This window comes from Eschrichtius robustus, chromosome 15 (assembly GCF_028021215.1).
Source record: "Eschrichtius robustus isolate mEscRob2 chromosome 15, mEscRob2.pri, whole genome shotgun sequence".
Taxonomy (NCBI): Eukaryota; Metazoa; Chordata; class Mammalia; order Artiodactyla; family Eschrichtiidae; genus Eschrichtius; species Eschrichtius robustus.
Genome location: NC_090838.1, coordinates 32,098,187 through 32,116,827, shown reverse-complemented (window position 1 = coordinate 32,116,827; position 18,641 = coordinate 32,098,187). Strand labels below are relative to the sequence as shown.

Here is an 18,641-nt window from a genome sequence, read left to right as displayed (position 1 = left end):
TATTTTTCCTTAAACCAACTGTTGCTTGTGTTTTTATATTAACTACCTTTCAATTGATATAAATTCGAATTGTGGCTATCTTTTCCAGTTTTAATTACTAAAATAATATTTGAAAACAAGAAAGCATATCTACTCAGTTACTTTTGAATAATACTTCATTTAGCATAACTTGAACATTTCACAAAGTATTTTGAAAAACGCTCGTAACCTTAGAAAAAGAAACTTGTTTATACAAAATTTTCTTCCATATCTTTAAGAAAGTAATCATATTTTGGTAATGATTTGTTTATAAAATGACGAGTTCTGATTCTAAGCGTTTATGTTTTTATAGTTCAACCATGAAAGCAAAAGTTCCACCTCCTTTGCCACCAAAGGTGAGCAGATTTGTTTTTCGGTTTGAATTGTGTATGTTTGTCTGCCACTTTAATACTGTATTATTAATACTTATTACTCTGTGGCTTATTTTCACTTGGGATCCACAAAGAAAAGTCATGAAGAAGTTACTAACCATGATATAAGTAGACAATTGTGATTGTTTTTGTTTGTCTTTTTTTAATTATCCAACTTGTCATTTGGTGTTTATTCTAAATAATAAGTTCCAGAAATTTGTACATGAAAATGATTAAATTAATGGATTAGTATTTCACTTGGGTTAGAAAACTCATACTTTTAATAAGATTTTTTTCCTCAAAATCTATAATCTACTAGTAACTGATTAAGTTCATATGCATAGCAAATTCTAATCATAAAATGAACTGTTTATAAAATGAGTTGTACAGTTTGAAATCAATTATAAATTGATTTATAAATGAGAATTGGAGTCCGACCAGCCTAGATAGCCAATGTATTACTATATTTTGTTTTTATTTTATACTTTTAAGAAAATCACGATTCACCCAGGTAAATAGGACTGTTCTTGCTTGTTCAGTTTTACATTAGCAGAAATACAGAGATCTGAATTTCAAAGAGATAAGTGCTGAGCAGTCTTCCTGATAAGGGACACATTATAAGAATTTATAAATTCTCCAAACCTTCAGCTGACTGGAGGTTTTTCCCTTGTCTGCACAGAAGGTTTCCCAGGTATCCCATATTGCTGAGTTAGTATTCTCTCATTTGATAAAATTTTAATTGGCATCTTCTTCTGCCCCCAGTCTGAAAGATTAAGCATTAACATAAAAGATAATGAGTCACCTGAAAGAGACAGTTTAGATTAGCCTTGTAAGGAGCTGAACTTTGATTAGCCTGAATGTTTAAAATAAAAGGAGACTCATTTAAATTGGGGATCGTAAAGACCAGAATATTTTTATTTGGCAAGTCTAAGTGAGTAGGCTTGTGAGGAATTAATAGAAACAGGTCTTTTTTTTTTTTTTCTGAGAAAATATTTTAGTGTACATTTTTAGGATATATATTAAGATTACCTGAATCAGATAGTTGAATAACCCAATAAGAGTTGAAACTCAACTAGTAAACACAGTTTGAAAGCCTCTGATTTATAATAATATTTACTTCAGGGCAGATATTCAGTATTTTTCATGTTTAATGAAACACGAATAATTTCATGTTTAATCATTGGTCTCCTTTTCTGTATTATTTCAGCCTAAGTCCATATTCATACCACAGGAAACTCATTCTACTGAGGATGATAATCAAGGAACAATCAAGAGATGTCCCACGTCAGAGAGCCCAGCAAAGCCCTCCCAAGTTCCACCTAGGCCACCACCCCCCAGGTTACCTCCACAGAAGCCTGTTGCTTTAGGTAATGGGGGAAGGGAAGGTGAAATAAGAATGTTGCCAGGTTTTCATAATGTGTGAAAAAAATGGAGGGACTCCTTTTAAGAGATTATTTGAAATTCCTTTGGGGAAGGGAGAAGGAAGGCAATGGCTCTAGAGATGTTTTCTGCTTTTTGCCTCATAGTTTGAAGTGTTTTTATGACAGGATTACCTATGACCCAGTCTGGGATATTTTGCCTCTTCTTTCTCATTTCATATCTAGCCTTCCCTCTTTTGGAGAATCATTTGTACCCAATTTGTTATTTATCTAGAGTGTGGCAACAAAAGAAATTAAACTCTGAACAAACAAGGAAAATGTGTTTGGTCCTAGGCTACTTCTGTTTTAGAAAAAGAAGAGGATACCTTGTCTGACTCCTTTATTTTATTTCATTTAATCATTATTAGAAAAATGATTGTCAGTATTTGCTAGGTATTTGCCTCCAAATTAATACTAGAAGGTACTGTTTTAATACTGTAAAGTGTCTTGTGTGTTATGCAAAAGAAGCAATTAAAAAAAGAGCTACTAATGTTTCTTGGATAACAGACTATAAATTGCCACTTTCCTGAAAGTAGTTATGTATTCAATATTTCTTTTCTTTTTAACACAAATATATGTACTTAGATACAGCCTAAATTTTAATTTGCCTATGTGAAAGAAATAAAGTAGAAGAACGTATATATAAAAGACTTCTTACAGTAGTAAATATTCTGATAGGGTAATCCCAAATGAAGGCTGAAACTGTCTCAGAGATAATATTTTTTGTTTCCTACTTGATAATTTTCTGAATGAAAATTTTCATAAAAAGTAATCCTTTTCTAATATGTTTAAACATATCTTACTGAAGGAAATGGAGTGAGCTCTTTCCAGTTAAATGGTGAACGAGATGGTTCATTATATCAACAACAGAATGACCATAGAGGCACAAACCTTTCAAGGAAAGAAAAGAAAGATGTACCAGTAGGTATTTATATTCATAAACTCTACTTATATTTGTTTCCTTTTTCACTATTAAGTTAGTTTTGCAGTTATAATTGATGGAACTATAGCAATTATATATTTTAAATTTGTATGTTTATATTTTAGTATATTAATTATAATGATAATAGATTGTTTAAATCTTGAAAAAAATGACTTTGCTATGGTAAACACGAATGAAAGCTTTCTACTGTTCAAATTATTTAGGCCAATTTGTTATATTGCATATTATAAAATGTGACCTCTGCATACAGCTAAACACTTAGTATTCTTGTTATTGTTGAGAAAATATTATTCTCGTTGATTAGAGTGATTCTTATACATTGCTTTTACAGTCTGATGAACTTACTGAAGGAAGGACATGGACAGATAAGGAAAGCCATAGCTTCTACCTCAGGACAAATTTCTGTTACATAATTTGTGATATTACTACTCTTACTCAAAGAAAATAGCTAACAAGGAAGAAAAATTAAGTATTTTCTAGTAGATATAAGATATCACTTTAGGAAAGGTGAAGTTAGCCTTAGCAGCTATTCCTGTTACAAATGATAGGTAAAACACTATGACATAACTACTAAAACATAAATAGAATTTATCAGGGAGATTAAAAATTTTTAACATTTGTAAAGAATTTACTCTTAATCATCAGGCGACATTTGTCCATCATCATAGAACTTAAAACAACAAAAAAATCCTTAAAATTCCCAATTCAGCGGTTGCCAGCAACATCACAAGACAGTATTTTGGGGGAAGTTTTTGTGTATAATAACATTTGTTATTTTTCTAGAAATTTACAGGACATATGGTTATGTGCATACAGCTATACTTTGTGCACTAAGCACATTGCTAGAGGCTTTTGTTCTGTATCTGTTCAACTGTTTCATAAGATTTTGCTATAGGTATGACATACCATTTTTTATAATTCAGTTAAAGCATTTGACTGGGGTTATGCATTGTAATTTGTGAAACTTAGGACATTTTTAACAAAAGTGAAATGTCCTGTAGGAATAATAGGATTTATGAAGTCTGTCCAACGGAGTAGTGCCTTTTTGCTTTCATCAGTTTAAATTTTAGCAGCCCTGCTAATGTAGTAGTATAAAAATGCAGCCTAATGATTTTGCAACACAGTATAATAACCTTTGAGAGATGAATACATTTTTTAATTTATGTACTTTTAATTCACTTTTTCTGTTACCTTATTTTATCAGGATAAGGAACTAGTAATTAAACTAACAGTCTCAATAATTCTGAAATAAATATGTCATGACTGTATCAGGATAAACAGTATCCCTGGTATATTGAAACATGATTACAGTTTGTGCAGCTTCTTGAAATTATTTACAGCCAATTCTGTCAGTACTTAAGTTAAATCTGACAGTTACAACATTCAGAGCTCCCTAATTAAAAATGATGTTTTGCTAAAATAGATGATATGTGATAAAAAATAAGTACATAAATCATTTGCAAAATGGAAAAAATTATCAGAAATTGATGGCAGTATTAGGCTGTACATCCTCATAAACATATCTACAAAGTAAAATTTCATAGTCTTAATTTTAGAAATGTCTAAAAGTTACTCATGTAAGTAGTACTACACAGAATATTTCATTTGTGTCATGTATATGAAGTCAATTAACAGTAGCTTTTTAATTTTGGTCTCATTTAAACAATTCTGATTTATATTAGATTGAGAAAAAATTATAATGTCATTCCTTAAAACGCTGTTAAGATTAACCTCAAAAGAAAACTAGACTTTCATTAAATTTACGTTTAAATTATAATCTCTCCCAAGGAGATTCCTTCTCCAGGGATAAATCATGTACCCCAGGAATGTAGCCCCTTGGAGAAATTTCTGGTACTGTTGAGAATATTGTAATAGATGAGCAATGTGCTATTTTTCCTCTCCTTAAATTATCAGTATACTATGACCAATGATCCATGCATTTGAGTCCATCAAAATTTAAAACTTCACTTGACAAAACACTCTGTAAACAAGGTTAACATAATCTGCAGACTAGGAGAAAACATTTGTAATATATATATAACAGATAAAGTATTTAAGTCTAGATATATAAGGAGCTCCAACAAATAGCTAAGAAAAAGGTAACTCAGTTAAAAAAAAAGGGGGGGGGGGGAGAATTCACAGAAGAGGAAAAACTTTTTTTAAAAAAGATTCTCAACCTTCCTAGCAATCAGAGGCATGCAAGTTAATGAGAAACACAGGAGAAAACATTTTTTACTCCTGTAAAAACTGTTATCAGTTTGAGAACATTAAGTGTCTGTGAGACCATAAGGAACCAGGACTCTCATACATTGCTGGTGGGAGCGATATGAAGTGGGCACTTGGAAAGGCAGTTTGGCAGTCAGTATCCACTAAAATGTAAAGGTACAGACCCCATATTCCAGAAGTTTCACTTCTCACAACATATCCTTAAAAAAAACCATTCACACATGTAGTAAGGTATGTGCAAGGGTGATCACTTCCGCATTGTTGTTATAGTAAAAATTTGAAAATAATTTTAAATATCCAGTAACAATTAGGGAATTGCTAAATAAATTGTTATATTCATACTGTGCTGCAGTTAAAGCAAATGAATCAATGTACTTATGCCGTCCAAGACCCAATGTTAAGGCAAAGAACAAGTTGATAAACAGTGAATAACTGTTTATGTTCTAAAACACACACAAAAACAGTATTTCTGTGGGGACATGTATATAAATATGTGCAAAAAGGTCTGGAAGGATACACAGATACATGAGTACATATAATTGCCTAGAGAAAAGTTTGGAAGGATACACAATAAGCCATTTTGGGGGGGGCAGGTACTAGGAATAAGTGGAGTGTGCAAGGATTATAGGGGACTTCAGTATTATCTATAATGTTTTGTTTGACAAAGAGAAGGTATTCATGTATTTTATTCTGATACATGTGTTTGAAATACAGTACTGATGCACCAAACAACAAGAAGTATAATCATGCATGTGTTCTTTTTCTAGAAGCCTATTAGTAATGGCCTACCCCCAACACCTAAAGTGCACGTAAGTATGAATACCAAATAGGTTAAGTTTTCAAACTAAATACAATGACAAATAATTGCTTGAATGTGTACCTTTGGTTGGATTTTTTTGCCTGTTTGAAAGAATCCATTATTATTGAAAAAAATCTAAAAGATTGCTAATTTAAATATTAATTGATTATATCTGAAAAGTAACTTTTCAAAAGAAAATTATGATAAATTATACATTTTAAAGCTGCTTTATTCAAAAATTATTAATATTTTCTTTGCACTTATTTTTGAAGGAATGTGAAAAATGCACAGTTATCAAAAACATAGAATTTTAGAATTAGAGGGAACATTGAAGGAGCATCTGGCCCAAACTCTTATTTTTTGCCCATGAATAAAACTGAGACCCAAAGATCTTAGTCACCAAGATCACAAAACAACACCCAACTCTAACCAGACCTAGAACTAGAACGTAAATGTCCTATGTTATAGTCCTTGTAGGTTTTTTATATCTATATATACCATGCTATCTTCTTTAGGATTAAGATGATTTTAACTCAATGTAATTTTAGGTTAGTATGGATAGAACTACCTTTTCGCTGATACAAATCTCTAATCTAAAACCTTATGTAATACTAGTTTAGACAATGTCCATAATTTTTCTGGTTTTTAACCTCCCAACTCTACTATTTAGCCTTTTTACTTTTTAACTCTACTTTTTAATTAGTATAAAGATCTAAGTAATCATACCTCATTTTACAAAAAGAAGGTTTGAGTGTAAAGGGCTCCTGAGTCTAGAGATTTATATATACAATAGGGATGAGATTTCCTGTTGGGCTACAAGATGAAATTCCTTTGTCAGGTATACACTTGACAGGGAAGAGCTGATAACTATGGACCAACTATACAAATTAGCTTTAGGTTGGGACTGGTTTGATTGTTTTGTACCTCATTTTGTCATTTGGATTTTTAGGGGTTTAGCAATACCTTAATATGTGAATTTTGGTACCTATCTTAAAGGATAATTATCAGGGTTAGTTAAGTGATACAATTTCTGCCCTACACCATAAAAACATTTTTTATTGGTCTCCTACCACCTGGTGGTATTGCCAGGCTATTGTTCTTTTTTGGGAACTAAAATCTTAAAAATACTGGTTGGTAGGTTTCTGTGAGTAAAAAGGAAATCGTAAGATTTAATATTTTGATTATTTTGTGTTAATATTTTTAATCCACTGTAGTCAACAGTAATCGCTCACAGTATTATCTCCCTGTTGATGAAGAAAACATTCCTGCTCTAAAATGACGCACAGTGCTGTCCTTACCACATATTTCTGTATTCTTTTTTCCCCCAAGTTTTTGTTAGTAAAAGTAATTAAATGGGTAAGCTTTCTTGTATTTATTTATTCTAACCAGAACAATAATTTCAAAATTCACATCTTACTCTTTGAAGATCAAAAAACGTTCAAATGAGTGATATTATTTTTCACTGTAAGGTATTTATTATCTGAAAGGTTTGTAAATAAGCTTGATAAATAAATATTAACATCAGAAAATAAAGCTTTTTGTTGAATCCTTCCAGGGAAAATAGTCAGATTGCTCAACTTTTTTTAAAAGTACATCTCTGTGTTTTGAGATTAAAGTCCGTATATGAATTTCAAATCAACCATACCTTTTCCACTTTGTAATATTAAATTCAGTGCTTAGTGCTATTTTTAGGCTCATGAAACCAAGTAAGAAAATTTTCACCTTTGTAGAGATTATGATTTCCTTCTTACCAGAGAATATTGTATTACTCTTAATGTGGGACATGTGAGTAATTCTTCTGTAAGCAATTATTGTGCAGAATTAGTCGCTATTACTGCTTTGTTTATTTGAGAAGATAGGAAGAATAAAATGACTCTTCTAAGTAAAATCTTATATCATCTGACAGTTGTGCCTGAAACCTTTGTGATACCACTGTAAGGCAGATGACTAGGACTCGATAGATTTATTTGGTTATTTTTTGTTTTTTCCAGATGGGTGCATGTTTTTCAAAGGTTTTTAATGGATGTCCCTTGAAAATTCACTGTGCAACATCATGGATAAATCCAGACACAAGAGGTAGTACTATATATTTTTATCTGTTATCTTTCTGATTGTTTAGTGTTTTCATGAGACCAGGAAAGCACTCAGTTTTAATCACTTTCTGCATACCTTTCTGAAAAAAATTTTGTTACAATTTAAAAAGAAAGGTTTTTAAGGTAAATATGTTTCTCTGTGTTATTAGCGGTGTTTGAGGTGACACATGGTATTAAAATTTCACTGTGTAGTCACCGTATCGATATACTGAAACCATATACTCTGTGCCATCTGTCTGTATACAGATACACGTAGAGATATGTACAAACGTATGCTCTCTCCTTCTCCCTCTCTCTTTCTCTCTCTCTCTCTCACTCACACACACACACAGAGGTATTCTTACTAAATCTTTCAAAAATCCAAGGTGTAGGTACTTTTATTTCACAGGTAAAGAAAATGACACTCAGAGAGGTTCATTGTTTCACAGCCAATCGGTAGTAGAGCTGCAGTTTGATCCCAATTCAGTCCTGTCTGACCACAAAGCTTATGCCTTTAATCTCCCAGTACTAATCCTAAATACTGGGCAGTATAGGAATGTTCTTGGCATTCTAAGTTGTTCTCAGGATACTTCAGTTTAGCCTGGAGAAGTTCTTCACCTGCTGTTTTACATTATCATAAAAACTGATTAAACAGAACCATAGCCAAACTTCTAATATCTTCTAGAAGATATTGAGTACCCTAGCAAGCATCCAAGTTTTAGTTGACTTTTTAAATAGGCTGTAGTCAGATCTTGGTTTTTTTGATGTTATGTTTATAATAATAGCCCATCTGCAAAAATACTTTGAGTCTGTATCAGCTGTTCTTGATTTGCATTCTGTATGTCAGTTGCACATGATCCTCTCCAAGAGGGAATTCAGAAAAGTTGCTGCGGATTCTCTGCCAGTCCTTAGCACCCTCTGATGAGTGAGGAGTCCTAGCATGCCATTCTTCAAAACCTCTTTTCATAAAATTTTCTTCACTGCTTTGAGGCTAATATTTTCATATAATTCAATTCCTTGAGCTAGAGTTTCTAACTACTTATTTGCATTAAAATAAAAAATACTGCTTACAGACCACAGTAATTCTTTTTTCATATGTTAATACATATATACTTAATTTTAGATTATATAAATTCTTTTAAAGAGTATTTTATATATCAAAATCAGTGGATTACTTTTGTCATTTCAGATCAGTACTTGATATTTGGTGCTGAAGAAGGGATTTATACCTTGAATCTCAATGAACTTCATGAAACATCAATGGAACAGGTATGTTATTTTGTATTTTTCCTTTTTTTTTAATTCTTAAGTTATTATACACAGACACTAAACAAGAAATGTTTCAGTGCTATGATTTGTTGCCTCTTTTGTTCATAAAACCTTCCTAGAGCATGTTCTATTTACCAGGTGCTAAAGGCACACTCACAAGATTAGTCCTCACCTTTAAGTAGCTCATGATCTAATAGATGAAACACACATGTAAACCAATAACTGCAACACACTTCGAGTTGATGTCACACTAGGAGTGAGTACAAAGTATAAGCCACAGAGGTGGGTATCACTAGCACCTCCTGTGGGGAGATGAGAAGGAGAGAGACATTTAAGATGGACCATAAATGATGATGAGTAGAAGGTTAGAGGATAAACATGAAAGAGCATGGCAAGCATGGGGAGCTATGAATAGATAATTCGATTGGCGTATAGAATGAGTGTAGAATAGTAACAATAAATGAAGGTGGATGGGTAGGCAGGTGCCAGACCCCAGAGCTTTGTGTAACATGCTGATGATCAGATCTGTGTTTTAGAAATATCTGTTTGCATTGTGGTGAGAGATGAGACTAGAGATTATGGTTAAAGGGTAAAGAAGTGTTTAGTCAGAGCAGAAGTGGAGAGGACAGAGGGGGAAAAATGGGTTTGGAATTGTATGGGGACATTTTTGATTGTCACAATGACTTAGAGGAAGCTTTTGGCATTTAGTACCCAGAGACCAGAACTGCTAAACAACCTACCTACAAAAATGATGATAATGATGATGGTATTAATAGCTAATACCTGTATAAATCTTATTATGTGCCAGGTACTGTTTGTTTGTTTTTTTCTTGTTCTATTTTTTTTATTTATTTTTTATTTTTTTATTTTTTTTTAATCAGTCATCAATTTTATACACATCAGTGTATACATGTCGATCCCAATCGCCAGGTACTGTTTTTAAATGCTATTAATCTTCACAGTGACTCTTAGAAGTAGATACCATTATTATTCTCATTTCAGATGAGAAATCTGAGGCTCAGAAAGTAGCTTTTCAGAGATCCCACAGCTGTTAAGTGGCTGAACTGGGATATGGACCCAGGCAAGCTGGCTCCAGAGTCCATGTCCTTAAATACTTCACCATACTGCCTCTCCCACTTGTATCACTTCTATAGAGAAACACTGGACTTAGAGAATTAAAGAGCTAGAATTGGCCAAATTGAATGACCAGTTCAACAAGGAGGTTAAGAAGTCTAGGTTGACTTCAGTTTTCCAACTTGAGTGACTGGACGAGTGACAGTACCACTTGGCACGGCATGGTATACAGAGGAGAGGTCAGTTTGAAGGGGATAATGATGCATTCAGTTTGGTCACGTTGAGTTTTGGGTGCCTGTGAGATGTATAACTAATTCTCCATTATTAATATAAATCGATAACAAATAAAATAGAAAAATCCATAAGTAATGATAATTTCTTCAAAACCAAACATTTCCATCTTTTCTCATCATAACATTTTTTAAATCAGATTTTCTAACAAGATCCTTAACTGATATACTTACTCTAAATCTTAATCTGGAAGGAGGTATACAGTGCAGTGGCTGAAAAACACATATGAACTAGGGAAAAAAGAAAAGGATCTTGTTATAATAATTAGTAAATCACAGTCAAAAGTGGTAAATTTTTTTGGATATAATAAGATATCTAAAAATCATAGTACTGGTAACAATATTAATTGTAAGGAACAAGACCAATGTCATGCTTACATGGGGTAAGCATTTATCAACCTAATTTAAGGGGCTGTTAAGTGAAGGTACCTTCAACCCCACCCATCCCCACTCTGCAGTAACTCCCCTTCTTAGGTGCTTTAGCATTTGAAATTACATTATTACGGTAATATTTTCTGAGCTAAACACGCCCATCAAGGTGAACGTTTTCCCTCCCAGAGGAAGCCTATAAGAGTAGAGAACGTATATATGTGAGATCTTGAGTTTTTCCATCTTCCTGTGAAATTGATTATTAGGCTGGTTTTCTCTGTACTCTAAGGAAAGAAACTGGGTGGCATAAGTCTGCTAGATAGGAGAAGATGCTGAAAGGTGAGAAAATGACACAGAACAGGGTCTTGATTTACACATCTTTTTCTGCTGTTACTATTTATAGCTAGCATTTATGGAGTGCTCAATGTACGCCAGTCTTCTAAGCATCTTACACCTACAAGGAATATCATGTTCACTCACCACAACAGTGTTGGGATAGGAGCTCCATTTTACAAATAAGAACACTGAGACACAGAAATAAGTCAGTTACCCAAGGTCACAGAGTCAATGAGAAAGCAGCTGTCTAAATCCAGGCAAAATGCAGAACCTACTCTTCTTTTTTTTTTTTGATAAATTTGTTTATTTTTGGCTGTGTTGGGACTTCGTTGCTGCACGTGGACTTTCTCTAGTTGCAGCGAGCGGGGGCTACTCTTCGTTGCGTTGCACAGGCTTCTCATTGCAGTGGCTTCTCTTGTGGAGCACGGGCTCTAGGTGCGCGGGCTTCAGTAGTTGTGGCGCATGGGCTCAGTAGTTGTGGCTCGCGGGCTCTAGAGCGCAGGCTCCATAGTTGTGGCGCACAGGCTTAGCTGCTCCGCAGCATGTGGGATCTTCCTGGACCAGGGCTCGAACCTGTGTCCTCTGCGTTGGCAGGCGGATTCTTAACCACTGCGCCACCAGGGAAGCCCCCGCCCCCGCAGAACCTACTCTTCTTAAGCACTATATAGCTTTATTAAACTGATTATTTCACCCAGAGCCTATTTTGCTAAGAGAAGTAGGCATTAGAAATCTAGGAAAGCTTTAGAGTTTTATTAAACGTGGCTAAAAATGAAAATCCAAAGTGAAAATCCAACACTTAATAAAACTTTGCATAAATACTCTTCCATTGTCCCTATGTTGATATTACCAAAGGAATTTGTGTCTTACCCTGGTACTTTATATATGCTTGTATTAAATAAACGAACTCACTTATATTTACAAATATATAGTCCCATGATAAATTTGTTTGGTTTGGTACTTGCAGTACTTTGTAAGTATGTATTTTTATGAAAATAAACTCACTTCAACGCTGAATTAAATAAAAATTAGTTTCTTGCTACTTTGGTAACATGTACTGGTATGACTTGGAATTAGTCATTGCCCCTTTTTTTATCTGCCTAATTTTCTCAGTATAGCCAATGAATTCTCAATTCTTCTGTGAAACTTTTATGAGAGCATAAAGCAGGAAATGTTGTTTATGTTCTTGCAGCCTGAGGCACGGTTATAGGCAAGTTTTCCAAAATTAAAAACCACATGGCAGGGGGACTTCCCTGGTGGCGCAGTGGATAAGACTCCATGCTCCCAATGCAGGGGGCCCAGGTTCGATCCCTGGTCAGGGAATTAGATCCCACATGCATGCCTCAACTAAGAGTTCACATGCCACAACTAAGGAGTTGGTGAGCTGCAAGTAAGGAGCTCACCTGCTGCAACTAAGGAGCCCACGTGCCACAACTAAGGAGCCCGCCTGCTGCAACTAAGACCCGGCACAACTAAATAAATACATACATACATACATACATAAATAAATACTTTTTTTAAAAAACCCACATAGCAGAACTTCCCTGGCTGTCCAATGGTTAGAGCTCTGCACTTCCACTGCAGGGGGCATGGGTTCAATCACTGGTGGGGGAACTAAGATTTCACAAGCCACACAGCACAGCCCAAAAAAAAAAAACATAGCCGTACCACATTTTACTTGCTTGGAGACATTAGGTGTTTTATGTGGGTACATTTTGCAAATAAATGAAACAGGTTTTATTAAAAATAGATTTTACTTTGTTTCTCACCCTTTTATTATTACTTTTCCTATTTTAATTATTCAGGACCATCATTGTGACTTTTAAAGGCTTTTTTAAAGTAATGTCCTTAGAGGCCTTGATATGTTTCATCATTAGTCTCTTCCTTCTTTCCGTTCCCTACCCTCATCCCAGTCTGTTTTGGAGTAACCTAGTAGGAATTGCCAAGGTAAACCCAGCAACCAAGCTTGTTAAATCACGATGCTTAATTACATTCATCAGTGGTTCTCAAACTTCAGTATTCAACAGAATCACCTGGAGGGCTGATTAAACCGTAGATTGCTGGACCCACCTTTAGAGCTTCTACTTCAGTAACTCTGAGATGAGGTCCAAGAATTTGCATTTCTCATTTCTAACAATGCCCGGTGATGCTGATGGTGCTGGTGCAAGGACCACTTTGAGAACCACTGATATGCATATGAAATGTCTTAATGAGAGCAGTTGTTTTTTTTCCTTCAAAATATATGAACTGCGTTTCATGAAATCCCTTTCTTTACCCTAAATACTAATCACCTTAAAGCTTCCAGAGAGGTGTCTCTCAGTTCTTATGTGCTAGATTTCAGTAATGAATTCCATATATATGTCCTTTATGATTTATAAGTTTTCATCATATTCTCTCTTGGCCTTTTTTTCCTCCATACCTACTATTTCCATATCCTGTGTTTCACTACACCGTGATCCTTTTTTCTCTTCTGTTCCAAAAGCCATGCATGTCCATATGCCTAGATAAGAACTTTTTTTGGAAGTACACAGGAGAGTCTTAATTATTTAAAACCCCAGAACCAAAATAAAGGAATAAAGGAATAAACCAAACCAAAATAAAGGAATTGTTTGAAAATGTCCTTTTCCCTGTGTAGTTTGGGATTATGTAGTCCTAACCATAAGGAGAGTGGAGCTAATCATGTGACATTGGAACTTAGATAATGAAATTACACTGCTAATTTATTTTTCTTCCATATAAATATGTATGTGTAGCATCTTGTTTTACATGCCTTATAAAATGAATTTCTATTAAAAATAAGTTTCTTTTTTAAGAACTGGCCTAATGATATGATAGCTAAATGGTTAATATGTACATATTTACACTGCTATTATCTATTATCCTTTGTAAACTTTGTGCTTTTTTTTTTTTTAATCAGCTATTCCCCCGAAGGTGTACATGGTTGTATGTAATGAACAATTGCTTACTATCAATATCTGGTAAGTCTTTCAGTTTTTAAATACCTTACAGTTGTTCCTATTTATGTTATCAGCTTTTATGACATATATATTTTTCTCTGCAGGTAAAGCTTCTCAGCTTTATTCCCATAATTTACCAGGGCTTTTTGATTATGCGAGACAAATGCAAAAGTTACCCGTTTCTATTCCAGCACACAAACTCCCCGACAGAATACTGCCAAGGTAACTGTACATTTGATTATGTTTTCATCCTTAGAGATATGTTAATTCATTCTAAAAAACAGATATACTATAGAAATTGAAAAAGCATGGGTTTGTAGAAATCACGTGTAATGAAAAACTGTAAGAAGTAATGTATTTTTTTTTTTTAAATGAGGTGCGTTTTTAAAATTTATTTATTTATTTATTTATGGCTGTGTTGGGTCTTCGTTTCTGTGCGAGGGCTTTCTCTAGTTGTGTCAAGCGGGGACCACTCTTCATCGTGGTGCGCCGGCCTCTCACTGTCGCGGCCTCTCTTATTGCGGGGCACAGGCTCCAGACGCGCAGGCTCAGTAATTGTGGCTCACGGGCCCAGTTGCTCCGCGGCACGTGGGATCTTCCCAGACCAGGGCTCGAACCCGTGTCCCCTGCATTGGCAGGCAGATTCTCAACCACTGTGCCAACAGGGAAGCCCAGAAGTAATGTATTTTCACAAGTGTTTATCACATTCTTCTAAAATTTTCTGCTTTATACTTTCTACTTATATCAAGCATTTTCTTTCTGAGTTTTTAATCGTTTTTCTACAAGGTTAAAACTAATTTTTTTTCTGTAATTTGCTGGTAATTTTATGTCACATATAGTGTTTTTGACTTATTTGTGTCAATCTGAATAAAATGAATTTTCTCCAAGTAGTTTCTAAACTTAGAAAATTTAAGTGAGTTATTAAATGAAGATTTTTGTTAGAAGATAGTTGCTACTTAGAAATTGAGATTTTTGCTTTTCTACTTTCAGGGATTTTTAGTTACGTTCTTTCTTCTTTTTGGTTATTATTATATTGGACCTCATTTGTTGAGTAAAAATCTTCTGAGTTTGGTATAAATTGTATTTTACAAAAACTTTATAATGTAACCATTCTTCCGTTACAATATTAGTTGTAAAGCAACTAATGTAGAACCTTAACTTTTAAGTACCTTGAAAATCTGTTGTTGTTAATTGCTGAGTTTACAGTATAGCTAACATTTGCCCCTTTGTGCACAAAACCTTTTAAAAAATTAACTTTTGTAAAAAAAAAAAAAAAAATTAACTTTTGTATGAAAATCATTTTTAAATACACTGCAAGCTTTTCTGTCTTTAAAATAGATTACACTGAGTTTAATTGGATCTTTTCATGATGAGTTAGTTATGATTATGAACTTGATTTATTATATTTATATTATAGTATCTGTAGTTGGACTTAGGGATATTGCGCCTATAACTAGTCAGGAAGTTTCTTTCTTCCTGTACAGTTTATGTGCCCCTCTCTTTCTCCCAGCTGCCACTTTGTGCTGTTATTTTTCTGCCTACTTAAAGTATGACTCCATTCAGCTTTCTAATTTGATAATCCTAAATTCCTGTTGGCATGGAAACTGACCTCCAAGCTTTAAAAGTAAAGAGCCCCCAAAGAATGTAAGGCACATAAATTTTAATGCATTAACTTTTTGATATCATTTTGTCAGAATAGAGTCCTATTCTTATATCAGTTTGTGGCTCATCTTTTTACTTTCTCAGTGGTGTCTTTTGGTAAACCAAAGTTAATAATGTATTAAACAAATTCATTCAACAAATTGAATGCCACTCATAGTTTGAGGTGCTAAGGATACGGCAGTGAAAAAAATATCAATTTAAGTTTATCAGTATTTTCCTGTATGATTTATTTTTGCATTTTTAAAAGAAATCCCAGGACTTCCTTGGCGGTCCAGTGGTTAAGACTTTGCCTTCCAATGCAAGGGGTGTGGGTTCCATTCCCGGTCGGGGAGCACATGCCTTGCGGCCAAAAAAACAAAACATAAAACAGAAGCAATATTGTAACAAATTCAATAAAAAGACTTAAAAAAAAAAAAAAAAAAGAAATCCCAAGGTCGTATTCTTCTAAAATGTAAATATTTTCTAGTTTTGTTTTTCATATTTAAATCCTTAATCCATTTGGAATTGATTGGGGGGAGTTGAGAAAGGTATCCAATTTATTCTTATTTTTAATAGATGATCTATTATGTCAGGACCAGTTTTTAAACAACAATTCATCTTTTCTCCGCTGATCTGTAACAGTACTATTTTCATATACTAACTTTGCCTACATGTATTATATATTCATTTCCATTTCCATTTAGGAAATTTGCTGTATCAGCAAAAATCCCTGAAACCAAGTGGTGTCAGAAGTGTTGTGTTGGTAAGTAAACTGTCCAAAATCATGTAGCTCTCCTGCTTTGCAGAGTGGGTAAGAAGATGCTGTGAGGCACATTTTTAAATCTAGTGTAAAACAGTACTACTCCAGGACGTTCTGCCAGTAATAGTTTATTTTTCCCTCTTAAATAAAATAAATGCATTGGCCATTCTATGTTCATATAGTACCTTGCACATGTAGTTGTTTTGCAGATAATTTATTGACTAGATAAATGGAGAATGACTTTATTGCAGTGCTTGATCACACCCTGTTCTCTAAGGAACCTGTTACTGATCATTCACCATTCTGCTTTGTAATGGCTTATGAGACTGCATTTATTCACTCGGCATACTTATTATTTATTCTCATACCTTTAATAGATGAAACGTTATGCTTGTGATGTGAAGGTTATAGTCTCCCTGATCACACACCACTAGCCGGAAGTCCTCCCCAACCCCCGTAACAACTAGCTGGTTGGTTTGCATCTAGGAAAAACCAAAAACAGTTTCCTTTCCTCCCTTAAAAAACTCTGAGGCAATTCAGTTTTATTATTTGTAAACCTGTATCTTGAGACTTGATTAATGTCTTCATGTAGTGCGGCCCAAAGCATTACTGCCTCTGAACATTACTACCAAAAAGCACCGTGAATCACCTGCCCCTACATGTGCTGCAGCTATCAATTTGGGAAGTTCTCCCCAGACCTACTTTGACCGTTTCTTCAGGATCTTGCTAATCTCTCTGCTACCACAAGACCTCAAGTTCTTCTTCCCGCACCCAGGCCCCATAACGACCAGCGTTTTCACTTGGGAATACAAATAAAAATCCTGCAAGTGATAAATAAGGGAGTTTCCCGCTACTACCTGAAACAGTATTTCTTTTTCACTCTGCAGTCTAATTAAGAAATTGAACTGGCAGTTAACTTTTGTTTGTTTGTTTTTGAAGTATGCAACTGTTACTGTAAGGACTTTTTTGTATTATAAGAAAACTTACATATACTTTTTTGCCTTGACAGTGAGAAATCCTTACACAGGCCACAAATACCTATGTGGGGCACTTCAAACTAGCATTGTTCTATTAGAATGGGTTGAACCAATGCAGAAATTTATGTTAATTAAGGTAAGCATGAATGTCAACCTAAGTTATTTTTAGTATAAAAGCTTGTCAGTTTTCCTGTTCTTTCAGAAACATTTTTTTTTTCAGTTAATTCTCAAGATTTAATGTAATAATTTTGGATTATATGGCAGAGTGGTGAAAATCTGCCCAATTATAAAAAACTCAGTTGGCCTGATAGAAGTTTTGAAAGGGACTAGATAAATAGTTCAGGGATATGGCAGTGGGAGCTGGAAATACTGGATCACATACACAGTCTGATGTCAAGAACAGGAGGTACTAAGAGAGCAGTGAAATGTTGTTTGAATATGTTCTCTGGTTGCCCTGCTCCATCACAGCAGAGGGACAACCTGCAGGTTGGCATTTGGCCTTAAAAAGTCAAGGGATAACCATAATGAAGGGGAAATTATTTGTTTTGGTTATATGCCTATGTATTAATTTGCCCAGTCCTTCCCGTGGATGGTGTTTTGTGCCTTAGTTTCTCTAGAATCTTTAAAGAAAAAAAAATTTTTTTGGCCACCCTGTGCTGCATGTGGGATTTTAGTTCCGTGACCAGGGATCTAACCCGTGCCCCCTGCAATGGAAGCGCAGAGTCTTACCACTGGACCACTAAGGAGGTCCCTTTAATGAATATTTTTTAAAACATTTAATATTATTTAGCTATAACTTAAATTTAGAGGAAAAACTAACTTAAAATGTATGAAGTGCTGGCTCAGTCACCCCCAAGGAAATACCAAATGAATTTTTTAAGCTATTTTCTTCACTATTTTATAGAGATTAAGTAGTCTTATTTCATGAGCATTTGGTATCTCCATAGAAGTTAGGATCGGAATATAATTGGAGTGCATTCTTCCTCAGTTATATAATATAGAGTTAGGATGTTTAAAGTATTGGCTTCCTGTTATTTAAAAGTTTATGAGTGACTGGGGAATCTAGTTTTAATTTTCACATCATTATTTATTAACCTCAAAGTTAACTAGGGCTAAAGAAATGA

At 34.3% G+C, this 18,641-nt stretch overlaps 1 protein-coding gene across 2 annotated transcripts in view; it reads left to right on the top strand.

The window, feature by feature from the left end:
- The window catches only part of MAP4K3 (mitogen-activated protein kinase kinase kinase kinase 3), a 199,060-nt gene that overhangs the window by 165,947 nt on the left and 14,472 nt on the right, over positions 1–18,641 (top strand). For both annotated transcript variants that reach the window (XM_068563911.1, XM_068563912.1), the window contains 10 exons: positions 332–374; positions 1,597–1,756; positions 2,616–2,728; positions 5,744–5,785; positions 7,767–7,851; positions 9,037–9,116; positions 14,100–14,160; positions 14,244–14,361; positions 16,485–16,543; positions 17,550–17,653. In XM_068563911.1, coding sequence (XP_068420012.1) covers positions 332–374; positions 1,597–1,756; positions 2,616–2,728; positions 5,744–5,785; positions 7,767–7,851; positions 9,037–9,116; positions 14,100–14,160; positions 14,244–14,361; positions 16,485–16,543; positions 17,550–17,653 — 865 coding nt within the window. The remainder of the gene's footprint in view (positions 1–331; positions 375–1,596; positions 1,757–2,615; positions 2,729–5,743; positions 5,786–7,766; positions 7,852–9,036; positions 9,117–14,099; positions 14,161–14,243; positions 14,362–16,484; positions 16,544–17,549; positions 17,654–18,641) is intronic.